We start from the raw sequence: 12,257 nt of genomic DNA on the forward strand, positions 1-12,257 counted from the left end.
TTCACTTATTTCCTTTTGTGTTTTGATTAAAGAAAACAGGCAGTGCAATAATTCCCCAAAGGAAAGCCATAGTGTAAATTTCATCTAACACTACAAGTGTGCCATTCATCTGAGGACATTTTGATATTGATGACTCTTTAGAGGCATCCTTCCTCTCCCAAAATACATCTCCAGAGAAACTACAATGTCGAACTGGCCTCTCATAGTAGTAGAAGGAAACTCCCCAGGGTAATTTCATTAGAGTAATATAAAGGCAATTGTTCAAAGGTCAAACTTTTGTTTCAATTACATGGGTATAAATTAATAGAAGGTGCAGGTATATAATTGAGGGCAAAATTAGCCCCCAGCTCAAAACATCCGGATAATATTTGGTTCTCTTCATTCCTTTACTGTGTCCAGTCAAACACCAGAATCTGCCCTTTAAATGTATTGTAAGTAAATTTTTACAATATTAAGCAGTTGTCATTTATTAACATCCGAGCATCTCAGTTAACTAACAACATCTTCAGTGTCAAGTGTTAGGGCATAGACTGGGTAAGTTTTCATTAAAGGAAAGGAGAAGTTCACAAAGGAATGAAGCATAGGGTGGGTACAAGAACTATGTCAAACAGCAATTGTGGAGGTTTCCTATATTGTCTAATTTTAGGAATTCCAGTTAATGTCCCTTTTACCCCATATATCCTAATGTTGCCTAAATTTTCACCATTAGAGGCTCATTCCTTTGAAGTAGTAAATCTACTTTAAAAATACATATCTTGATAGATTAGAAACATTAAACTGGGTGTAGTTTGAATTATTTTAAATAACGTGGTTTAACACCTACAATATGTTGAGATCCAAAGGAATCTTCTGAATACTGAAGAAATGGGTCTCCTGATGGGACAGGGGTAAAGACACTCAGGTAAAGATCGATCTGGGGTGTAAGCGAAGGACACTACAAGGAATAGAAGTAGGACTATAAACAAGCATTTCTGATAGTATTAAAAACAATCTCTACAACACCAAGGAGAATGCTAACATAGGGAAAGATACAGCTCTGATTAAGGTAAATTGGCTGGTGTAGATCCTTGACAAGGAAGGAGAGTTGGAGTAAACTGTCAATCCAGTCCTGCTTCTCCAGGCAATGATTCACTTTTCTATAAAAAAAAAAAGAAACTAAGAACTACACATATTCATATTAATTGACCTATGATATTCTGGTGTTTGAATAACTACTAGCAATGTTCTGGCCTTGGTTTAAAGGACTGCACATCAAGTTTGAATTTCTATCCAGAAGCCAAGGACTTAAAGTCCTGATGTGCAAGGGTCCTGATTCTCTCTCCTCCGAGAGTCCCTACAGCACCCTTTTAGTGAGAAGGTATTCTCTCTTTCTTTTTACTTCCCTGGGAGAGACTCACCAAAGGCAGAAAGGGATTTTGTTATTTGGACCTCAGAGGTAATTATCACATAACTGTCACTTTGGAAGGCCATCCTTTCTGAGATGATAAATATCACAATCTGGAGGATTTCTGTATTTAAATTGATGACAGCCATTCCCATCCAAAATTAATACTCCAGGCAATAAAGGAGACTGGTGAAAGACAAATGTTTTAGCAGTATGGCTATTTCAAGTTGTTCATGACTAAAGTTGCACCATTCCAATGACTACTTATCCAGGCATGCTGGTCCTATTTTCTACTGTGAGTTAAGAATCTCCTGGTCCTCATCTATCTTTTGTAAAATGTTGCCATTTGTGTATTCTGTGAAAAACTCCCTCTCTGTACTTCTGTGAGTTGCTCATTACCCCTATTTTCTCCAATGATTTAATATTTTAGAATAAAAAAGTGAAACCAAAAAAGGTGAATCAAAAAGTACAAATCTGGGCCTCCCTGGTGGCGCAGTGGTTGAGAGTCCGCCTGCCGATGCAGGGGATGCGGGTTCGTGCCCCGGTCTGGGAGGATCCCATGTGCCGCGGAGCGGCTGGGCCCGTGAGCCATGGCCGCTGGGCCTGCGCGTCCGGAGCCTGTGCTCCGCAACGGGAGAGGCCACAGCAGTGAGAGGCCCGCATACCGCAAAAAGAAAAAAAAAAAAAAAAAAAAAAAAAGTACAAATCTGCAAAATGTAGAAAGCTAGTCTTTTTGGAAAGACACTAGAAATAATATACTACTTGATGCAGTCATTCATCCTAATCAAATACATGTATCAATATTCATGAAATACAGTATATGTATTTAAAGAGAGCAAGAGAGGAGGAGGAAGAGGAAGAGGGGAGGAGCTCAATATAATTTAAGCATGTTCCATAAAGAGAAATAATCATGAGATAATGAGGGATAATATGCACCTTCCCAGTCTCATCTCAATTATATATATGTGGAGTAAACAATTTTTCCATCATTTTAAAACTCACCCAATATAGGTACTTTGTAGTTTTTTGGGCACTAGCAGAGACGCAGCAGTGACCTGATCTCCACATCTGGCTCAGCTTTAATCCAAGCCGGTTCTATGATATGTGATATTCCAAGGACACCAGGAATTCTTAACAATTATGTTACCACTATTTCTACTCCCATTAGCCTTGAAACACAGTGCTAAGATAGTAGGTACTGTGCAGATGAAGCATGTAGGGACATGGGAACCTACAAGATCTGCTTGGAGAGGGAGAAGCAAAGCAATTCCAACCCCTGCCCCCTGACACACACACTCCAAGCATTTCTCTCACTTCTTATCAATACTAGGAATGTATTTATTATTTATATGCTTAGATTTAGGTATTGAGGACAACAAATATGCTCTGCTTTTGGGGTCATACATTAGATGGTTATTAATCATTTATACACAAGTTCACATTCTATTTTCACTTTCCTATCAGAAAACAGTGTCCTGAGAGAACAGAATGCTGACAGGTCTTTTAAATGATGGGAAGGAGGGGGAAACAAGAGGAGATGGAGCCTTCTGAACAATTAGGGGCAATGAAGTGGCTGATAGGAGCAAGGAAGGCACCAATGATGAGCTAGACTGACTCCAAAGGAAAACAAAAGACTTACTGCTCAATGTTGTTGAGGATTGGCTCAATTAAAAGGAACTACTGGGGGATTTTCTCAACTGTCACAGTCTGAAGTAGTAGCAGTGTATAACTGTAAATGTTTGGGAACCTAAATATTCCACCAGTGAATATGTACTGAATGTCTTTATATTCTGTTTAGTCAGGACTATCAGGACCAACTTTTATTGAGGCTAAATTGAAACAACACTCAATCATCCTAAAATAAGATATCTTTTTTATTTTTTTTTTTGCGGTACACGGGCCTCTCACTGTTGTGGCCTCTCCCGTTGCAGAGCACAGGCCCCGGACGCGCAGGTTCAGCGGCCATGGCTCACGGGCCCAGCCGCTCCCCGGCATGTGGGATCTTGCCGGACCGGAGCATGAACCCGTGTCCCCTGCACCAGCAGGCGGACTCCCAACCACTGCGCCACCAGGGAAGCCCTAAAATAAGATATCTTAAGAGAGAAAAAATACAAACTCTTCTTATAGACATATCTGGCCATTCTGACTGCAGCATTTGGTAATCAGGAAAAGGCCACCATTTATAGTTTGGCACATAGTGTGGCACCTTTGTGGCCAGTACAAGCTAGCTAGTACAAGTGGCAGATTTGTACAACATGTTTCCCTAACTTTGAACAAACAACAAATATTTTTACTCACGAGGAGCCCCTTCAGCCATTTCAATAGCAGTGATTCCCACGGACCACACATCACTCTGCAAAAGAAAAGATGACCAAAAAAATGTCACTTAAAAATGGGAAACTGATAGTATTTAGAATCTCAAAACAATCTTTGGCTGAGGGGAGATGTCAGTGCTACAACCATTTTATGGGTTTTCTATAATGGGGCTTCATTATAGACTGATGTTATAGGAAGATGTTATTTGACCCTGTGACCAGCCAGTACTGCACTACACAACCAGTTGACATGGGATGGGATTCAATGTAAGGAAAATTCATCTTGGATGTATTGCTATTGTTACGTTAACTGAAATAACAGAAGGAATTTGTTGTAAAGAAGTCCTATCACATACTACTAGCTGTAAAAAAGTCGGATCTTAGGTAAATGATTTAACTCTTTGTATCTCAATTTCACCCTATGTAGAGATGATAATGGTATACACATCATAGAACTAGTATAGGTATTAAATGAAATACTACATATAAGCACTTTCAGCAGTTCCTTGAATATAGTATATTGAAGATAGAATTATTATAATTCTAGGAAATTGTATTCTAGGAGGCTCTAGGAAATGACCCTCACTACTATTAACTGTACTTTGTTTTTTAGAGTGTGGGAAGGGCACAGGGCTAGAGGTGCACTGTTTGGCTTAATGACTCCCAAGCAAGTTAACTGAATTGTTAAAACACCTGTTTATAGATGTCTTAGCTTCAAAGGGTTGTTGTGATGGTTTAAGTTTTCTTTAAGTTACATGGGACTAAAAATTAAAAACATATAATTAAAATGGGTGAAAGTCCTTGGAAGACTGCCAAAAATTGTACAGCTATAAAACATTATTTTTTACAGCAAGCCACTTAAAGAACATTACACTTCCATTGTCTCCATAGCTCCTAATAGTACTGGGTTATAATAAGCTCTCAGCAGGTCTGCTTGCAGATCAATCAGGGGGCATTTGAGGGAAAGGGAAAAGAGATGAAACTTGAATTAATCAACTTCAAGTATCGAGTCCTAGGTTCCACACAACGAAACCACAATGAATTGTTTGGATGACTTATGATGTGGAGAGTGAGTGTGGTTTTTCCAGTCTATAGCAAATGGAGAGTTTTCTTTCCACATCAGCTTTTTGAAATGTGTACATAGATGTATATTGTCCAAATTGCAGCTTCAGTGGAAATTTTAATAAATAGCATGAATTGTTACTTAATTTGTCTATTCCACTGATTTTCTGTGGTTTGGAGGTGAACCATGCCAAGGATTTTCTCCATTACTCTGAGTAATCAAATTATTATTTTTTTCTCTCTGGAGCTAAGTTACTGTGGGGATTAATAATTGGCTTTACATTTATTCATTTTTAAGTTTACAAAGCACTCTGTCCCTGGAAGTTAAATTTCCATATAAAGCCACATAATAGAATATTTTTACCAAGAAGTTGCAAGCAATATGAACTAGACATTCTTCCTCAAATATGGATAACTCCCAATGGTCTACTTTGTCTACATTCTTAGAAAACATTATTTTTATGCACATCATTAAACCACATATAGGAATAGTGGCTAGCATTTCTTATTAGAGTCTATGTGAAAGAAGGAGCTGCCTGCTTTTTACAGGGAAATCAGCTTGATGCTTTGTGATGACCTAGAGGGGTGGGATAGGGAGGGTGGGAGGGAGGCTTAAGAAGGAGGGGATATGGGGATATATGTATACATATAGCTGATTCACTCTGTTGTACAGCAGAAACGAACCATTGTAAGCAATTATACTCTAATAAAGATATAAAAAAGAATACATTAAAAGAATCATAAAAAAGGAGCTGTCTGCTTTTTATTCTTTTATTTCATAATTTAAAATAAAAAGTCAAAAGTCCTTTCCAAAATTTGATTCCTACTATCTGAACCCTTACACTTACTCTGTAATCATAGGAGCGTCTGGGGTCCTCATCACAGTCAATCACCTCAGGTGCCATCCAGTATGGTGTCCCAATGAAGCTATTTCTCCTCCCATTAGTTCTGCTCACCTGGGCACTCACTCCAAAATCCACTGCAAAATTCATTTGTCAAAATAATTAATCAGTAACAAAAAGGTCAATAAATTATTGCTTTAACTTGGAAAGCCAATACAAAAGCCACAATGGATAACAGATTTTCATTCCAGCCCAGCAAACTTTACCATGAAGTCTACTCCAGGAACACTGGGAAATAGGCTTTTGCTGGTATTTATGTTGGAAAGAGAATCAGCAGTGCTATTATAAATCTACAGTAGGTTTGGCTGAATGTTTACCATGAATATTAAAAATAAAGTTCCATCAGTACACCCTGAACCTCTGAAGTGATAACATATGTAGTGTTTGGACCTGCCACCAAGCTGGAGGAAGACCAGCACTATAAGCAACATCTAAGAAATCTAAAACTTATTAGTACTTTATTAGGAAGTCTCATTTATGATATTAGAAAGCCCTATCACACTGATAAAGAAAAAGAAATTTATGCTAAAATTTAGTTTAAGTTCTTCTACAGATATTCTGAATCAGATGCAAATATTTACTGCAGTATCCATATCTTAGCTTAGACTATAAAAGGTCAGTCTTCTATTCATCTGTGGGATATATTATATGAAAATATTTAGTATGGTATCCTCAGAAACAGACAGAAAAAAGGCTAAAGTAGACTGGGGTTATTTAGTCCAGAAAAATAAGACAGGGATGAAAAATGAAGTAGATTTTCTAATTTAGAATGGTTTCCAGGAATCTAGAGGATGGCTAACAACCTTGACTGAAAAGTAGTTTAAAGAACTTAGGAAAGGAAAAGAAAATTTTAAAAGTTAAGAGTTTAAGGCAGTGTTAAAGGAAAGACTAAGAAGAACGATAACAACAAAATATCCATAATATATGAAAATCATCATTGGGTGTTGCACAATCTCATCAGCTAGATATTTTTTTGAGAATAGGTTACATCAGAGCTCAGCATTCTCACTATCCCTGAGGGCCAATGTTAAGGGCCAAGAAATACCTATGAAGGCCATAAACTGATATATGACATTCAGAGAAGAAAATGAAAGGAGAAAAGGCTGGAAGAAACAGTGATGAATAGAAGAAAAGGGAAAAAAGAAAAGCTGAAGTTAAAAGTAGAGATGAGACCCCAGCAGTGGCATCATTCACCTTTCCTTTAAAGACCTAGGTACCAGAATATGAGGATTATTGATCAATTGCAATTGCAACAGAATCACTGTCCAGTCTCTTTCCTTTCTGTTACTCCCTTTGGCTGTCATTGAGTTTGGTTTCTGTAACTTTCTCCTTATAATATGTTGTTTAAAAATATGCTGGGATCTAAGAAATCTAAAACCAAATGTATAAGGATTATGTATATAATAAGCCTGATTAAATTTTAATCTAGTGCTAAAAGGTCTCTCCTACAGAGTCAAGTACATGATCTTTAGTGCATGGACTTTGTGACAGGTTTTTCAGTGGCTTTTCACGTATTTACAATTTCTCTTCTGTGTTGCAAATGGTAGGGCTGGCCAGCAACTTGACCCAGATATATGGTAGTGCTACCACATGTGAACAGAGTGTAGCTGTGTGACATACTATCTACCCTGCACACTTGAATGTGAGATCCAAATGACTCTCATGAATTTTAACACAGTGTCGTAAAATTCTGTTTCTAGCTTTGTAGCTTGTAGACACAAAAGACACAGTACATTTTCTTGAAATTACTTTTCACTTATTTCAAGAACAATTATTGCCTCATGCTCCTTCCAGAAATATTTAGTGAAAAGCATTCTCAGTGAATGAACAAACTCTCGACTTTGGTTATATTTATTTAGCAGAAAAATGGGAATGATCTTAAGGTCATGCTAGAGACATGGTAGGTAAAACTTGATATAATTAAAAAGTAATGCAGGATTTGATACCAGTGATTTTATGTTCTATTGTATATATCAATGAGGTCATCTGCCATTACATAGTACTGACATTATTCATATGGTATTATTTAAAAGCAAATCCACAATATTTATTTTAAACATTAAAAGGTGCAATATATTGTCCCCTGTGTGCCTGTGAGACATTATGTGTAGTTTTTCAAATAAATTATGCCATTCTGAACCCTGGAATAGAAAGCCAGGAACTTTTTGGTATTTTGATTTCTAATTCTCAATTTGATTTGGATATTACTGGAGCATTATTTCTAACTGATATCAGTTCTTTAAATATTTGAGGGGAAATTCCAATGAAGCAATTTGTGCTTAAGTCATTTAAAAGTTCTTTGATTTTTTTTGGAAAATATGGCTCTGTGATGTGGAAGAATTGTCTTTTTGTTTAATCCTTGTCCATGGCGCAGAAACTTGCACATGGTAAATACTCAATTCAATTGTTAAAATAAATGTAATAGCTGAATCTATTAGAGGGTTAAGCAATGATCAAAATGTAAAACTCCCATTATACTTGAAAAGTTGTTTTTATCTACATGATTTCAGAGAAGCAGTTAAGTGCATCTTTCTCTTGTCCCAACCTCCCTTCCCAAACAAATTTTCAAATTTTGACTTGTTTTGCAGGCAGGGAAGACACGGCCTAAATAAGTAGAGGGGATTGTTAGTGACATGATAGAAAACACAGTAATCTTAAAGGATTTTTCTCTATTAAGATATTTTGGGCCTCACTTAAAGTATTACAAGAATAAACTTACCTAGTTTTACTTCAGCATTATGAGTCAGTAGCACATTCTGACCTTTGATGTCCCGGTGAATTACACGGTGTGCATGAAGATGAGCTAAGCCCTGCATATATATACATATATATATATATATATACACATTTATATTAAAAAGCAACATCAGTATATATTTTTCTCTTTTTCTGGTACTCTTCTTAGTATTTTTGGAAAAACTTTTGGTAAGAAAAATGGCCCAGATTTGCATTTTTCAGACAAAATTCTTTCTTTAGGCTGGAATTACTACAACCAGTTCCCAGAAATACTACTTTTGGCTATAAGGAAAGGAAAATAAATCAGGACACCCATGAAAGAAAAAAAACACCCAAAATTAATGTTTGTATACATTGGGCCATTTACCGTCCTTTCTAGCCTCCATTTTTCCAATGAACCATATGAGTAAAGACCTGGATATCTTAAATATCATAGCTCGCATTGTTTTACTCTATTCCCCATCCAACCATTTGTTTAGTCCAAAATATTTTCTAGTCAACCTTGTAGGCTGAGAATTTGGGGGAATATGGAAATTCATTTTAAAGCATTTGCCATTTGTATTGGCTTACCATGCTGTCTCCAGACAATTCACCACTAAAACTAACCCGTGACGTGGCTAACCCATGCCCTGGCTTCAGTGAGATTCCTCTAGATACGAACTGGTGATTAATAACAGAATTAACAGTAAAAACAGCGAATATTTATTGGGTCCTTATTCTTGGCCAAGCACTTTGCTAAGTGCTTTACATGGAGTAAATTACTAAGTCCTTATAGCAACCCCTTAAGGAAGGTGCTAATACCACCCCAAATTACAGATGAGGAAAATGAGATTTGGATAAATTAAGTAATTGGCTCAAGGACACACAACTAATACATGATGAACCAGAATATAAACTCAGTCCAGAGTTTGCACTCTTAATAGTTACACTATTACCACAAGTGAATCCAATTAAGATGACAGGAAGGGCATTCTAATCTTTTATCAGTGGTGCTGTTCAGTTCTGTTAATATCCTTCTTGGGTGACCCTAAGCACTTAAGACACAAAGAAAAATTTGAATTTGGTAGATCAAGAAGATTGGCACTTTCATCCAATTTGGTGTTCAAAATAAGGAACGTTTTAAAAGTAAGCCATTATTCAGAGAGAATATCTGTCTGCAAAACAGTTTGTAGATGGTTTGGAGCCATTGAGTAAAACACTGACTTCTCAACTTATCTTAATCTCTAATGACAGTGCTATGCTTTTTTAAAAAAGGAACTCTGAAAATCATAACAACATAATAAATACTCCAAGTTGTCATATCCCTGATCCACTGAACACTACAGTCTGACTTTGACAGAGCCATTAAAGGCCATGATTTGGAAGGACCTGGTTAGCCATCAGCTGGTGTACCTTAAAGTTTAAGGACATCATCTGAAAATCTGCTTTCTCTAAAGCCTTTTTCAGTATCCTGACCCAGAAGTTATGTTTAGAATTCTCAAATCATCCTATATGAGCAGGTATAAGGTACATTGTATATATTACCACCAGGTTTTTTCAAGACCAGGGGAAAATGACTATATGAATGCTCACCTGGAGGATTTCTCGGCAGATATAAGCAATCCAATCTTCTTTCAAACTCTGATTTCTGGTCATTCTCACTACATCAGTGACTGAGCCTGCTGCACATAACTCCATCACCATCTGCGGGGAAGCCAGCAAAGTATCAAGGTTTAGAAAGTAATTCTCTGAAAATACCTGGAGAGTTTTAGTTCATATGGCTTGTATTTATATGCAATGTTTAGACACTAAGACACTGCAAAGACTGGCTCGGTTGTCTGGTAGAATGAAAAAGAACTAGGAAAAAATCCAAAGATCTGTGGAGGGAGAGAAGGCAGGTACCACACCAGGGATTTTTACCCAGGACCTGGGATTTGAGCTAAGCCTTGAAGGATAGGTAGTGTTTGTATATGCTGAGAAGGAAGAACGTTCAGTTTATTGAAAACCGAATGAGACTTGCCTTTAGAAAGAAGCTTGCACAGGGGCAAACGTGAGTGATGACTGGAGTAGAACAACAACAAAAAAAAAAACAGTTGAGGGAATAGTTTGCAGGTGGAGAAGCAGGATGTGGAGGATCTCAAAACAATTTACACTTCAACATTAAGACTAGATTTGTTTTTTATTGTTGTTTTATTTTTATTTTCAAATTCTAGAATATTTTCCCCAAGAAACTGGCAAAATACAACTCCAAGGGGGAAACTGTCAGTTCCATTACTGTAGGGCATTTTTTTTTTCCAAATAACTTTACTGCTAAGGAAAATCTATTTTAAGGTTAATACTTTGACAGTGTCTCATTCAGATTTTACTTTATTAATAAATGCAATTTTTCAGGAAATTTATTTTTGCCAGTAAAGAATCAGGTGCCCAACTAGTAAATTTGCTTCCCTATATTAGCTAATTAGAGGACTGCCCAATGTGAAGGAGAATGTAACTATTATAATTAACTTCACAAACTTTAAGCACAGGTTTATGCATTAGTGCCCATGTCAATACTACCTTGCCAGTAGAACAAGACATGCCTTTTTTAAAAAAAAGTGTAGGTAAGTTAATTATTGCCATAGATGAAGGGAAGCAAAAGGATAAACCTCAAATCATGAATATTTAAAAAGTCTATCTTATTTCCTTTTGGAATACTAAGATTTTCTTTTCAGAAAATTACTCCCTTATTTTACATCTGTTCACAACTGATATATAATGTGTCTTTTACCTGAGTACACTCTCCCAAAAAAGAAGAAAAGAAAAACAGCCTAACAAAACCTATAATACAGATAAACCCAGAAGGTTAATTTTCATGTCAACTATATCAAACAGGCACAGCATATACACTGTAGTAATGGAAGAAAAGGGGCTCATTTTGAATCATGACAAACATGAATTAAAGCCATTCACTAAGATGAACATTGGAAAATCTTGCTAGTATTACCAGAGTCAGAAGAGGTCTACTGTGAAAGGAATGCAAGGCATTCTCATTTTCCTGGCTTTGTAAGCACAGTGCCTGGCACATACATTTTATAAATGGTAATTATTTAGTCATTTACTTCCTATGTGTTCTGATTAACATGGGAAAGAAAGTGTGAATGGTCCCATGAAAATTCTTACCTCAACAAATAACTTTTGCTTGCAGTGCCTATTCATCCTTCAGATCTCAGTGCAAGAAAAAGTTTCTCAAGGAAGAGTTTCCCATTCCCTAACTTAGATTCCTTTGTTATTTGCCCACACAGAAGCATGTTATTTCCCTTCCGACAAATTATACATTTATTTGTGTGATTATTTGATTGATATTTGTCTTTGCAAATAAACTTTAAGTTCCAGTGGGCCAGGGTCATGTCAATTCAGCTTATCATGGTATTCCCAGCATCTAGCAAAGCCTGGCAAGTAAATGGGTTTCGAATGAATAGATGTTGAATGACTAAACAAATTGAGCACTAAGAAACATATCTAATAAGTAGACCACCATACTGTCAGGAGGAAAAAAACTTGTAAGTAAAAATATATTAAAAGACAAATGTTGTATGCCCCCACAAAAGAAAAAGAAAAACAGTAGCCGTGAAAAATGTGCAGTGATATTTAATAAAATCTGAACTGGAATTGTCAGAGAATAGAGGATTTAGTTAAGTGGACATTTGGGAGAAAATAGGGTTAAATTGAAGATCTCTAAATTTGAGGGTTCTCGAAGTGTGGTACCCAGACGAGTAGCATCAACATCACCTGTAAACTTGTTAAAAAGTCCAAATTTGTGGATCCACACCCCAGACCAATTGAATCAGTAACTCTGTGGGTGGGGCCCAGCAATGTGTGTTTTATCAGGATCCCCATGAA

At 36.7% G+C, this 12,257-nt stretch overlaps 1 protein-coding gene across 3 annotated transcripts in view; it reads right to left on the minus strand.

Annotated features, from left to right (window-relative positions):
- Window positions 1–12,257, minus strand: part of NRK (Nik related kinase) — a gene marked incomplete at both ends in the record, with an annotated part of 141,169 nt that overhangs the window by 55,399 nt on the left and 73,513 nt on the right. For all 3 annotated transcript variants that reach the window (XM_081222710.1, XM_081222709.1, XM_081222708.1), the window contains 4 exons: window positions 3,683–3,737; window positions 5,610–5,740; window positions 8,383–8,473; window positions 9,972–10,082. In XM_081222710.1, the coding sequence (XP_081078836.1) occupies window positions 3,683–3,737; window positions 5,610–5,740; window positions 8,383–8,473; window positions 9,972–10,082 (388 nt within the window). The remainder of the gene's footprint in view (window positions 1–3,682; window positions 3,738–5,609; window positions 5,741–8,382; window positions 8,474–9,971; window positions 10,083–12,257) is intronic.

Source organism: Mesoplodon bidens (assembly GCF_964165515.1).
Source record: "Mesoplodon bidens genome assembly, chromosome: X".
Taxonomy (NCBI): Eukaryota; Metazoa; Chordata; class Mammalia; order Artiodactyla; family Ziphiidae; genus Mesoplodon; species Mesoplodon bidens.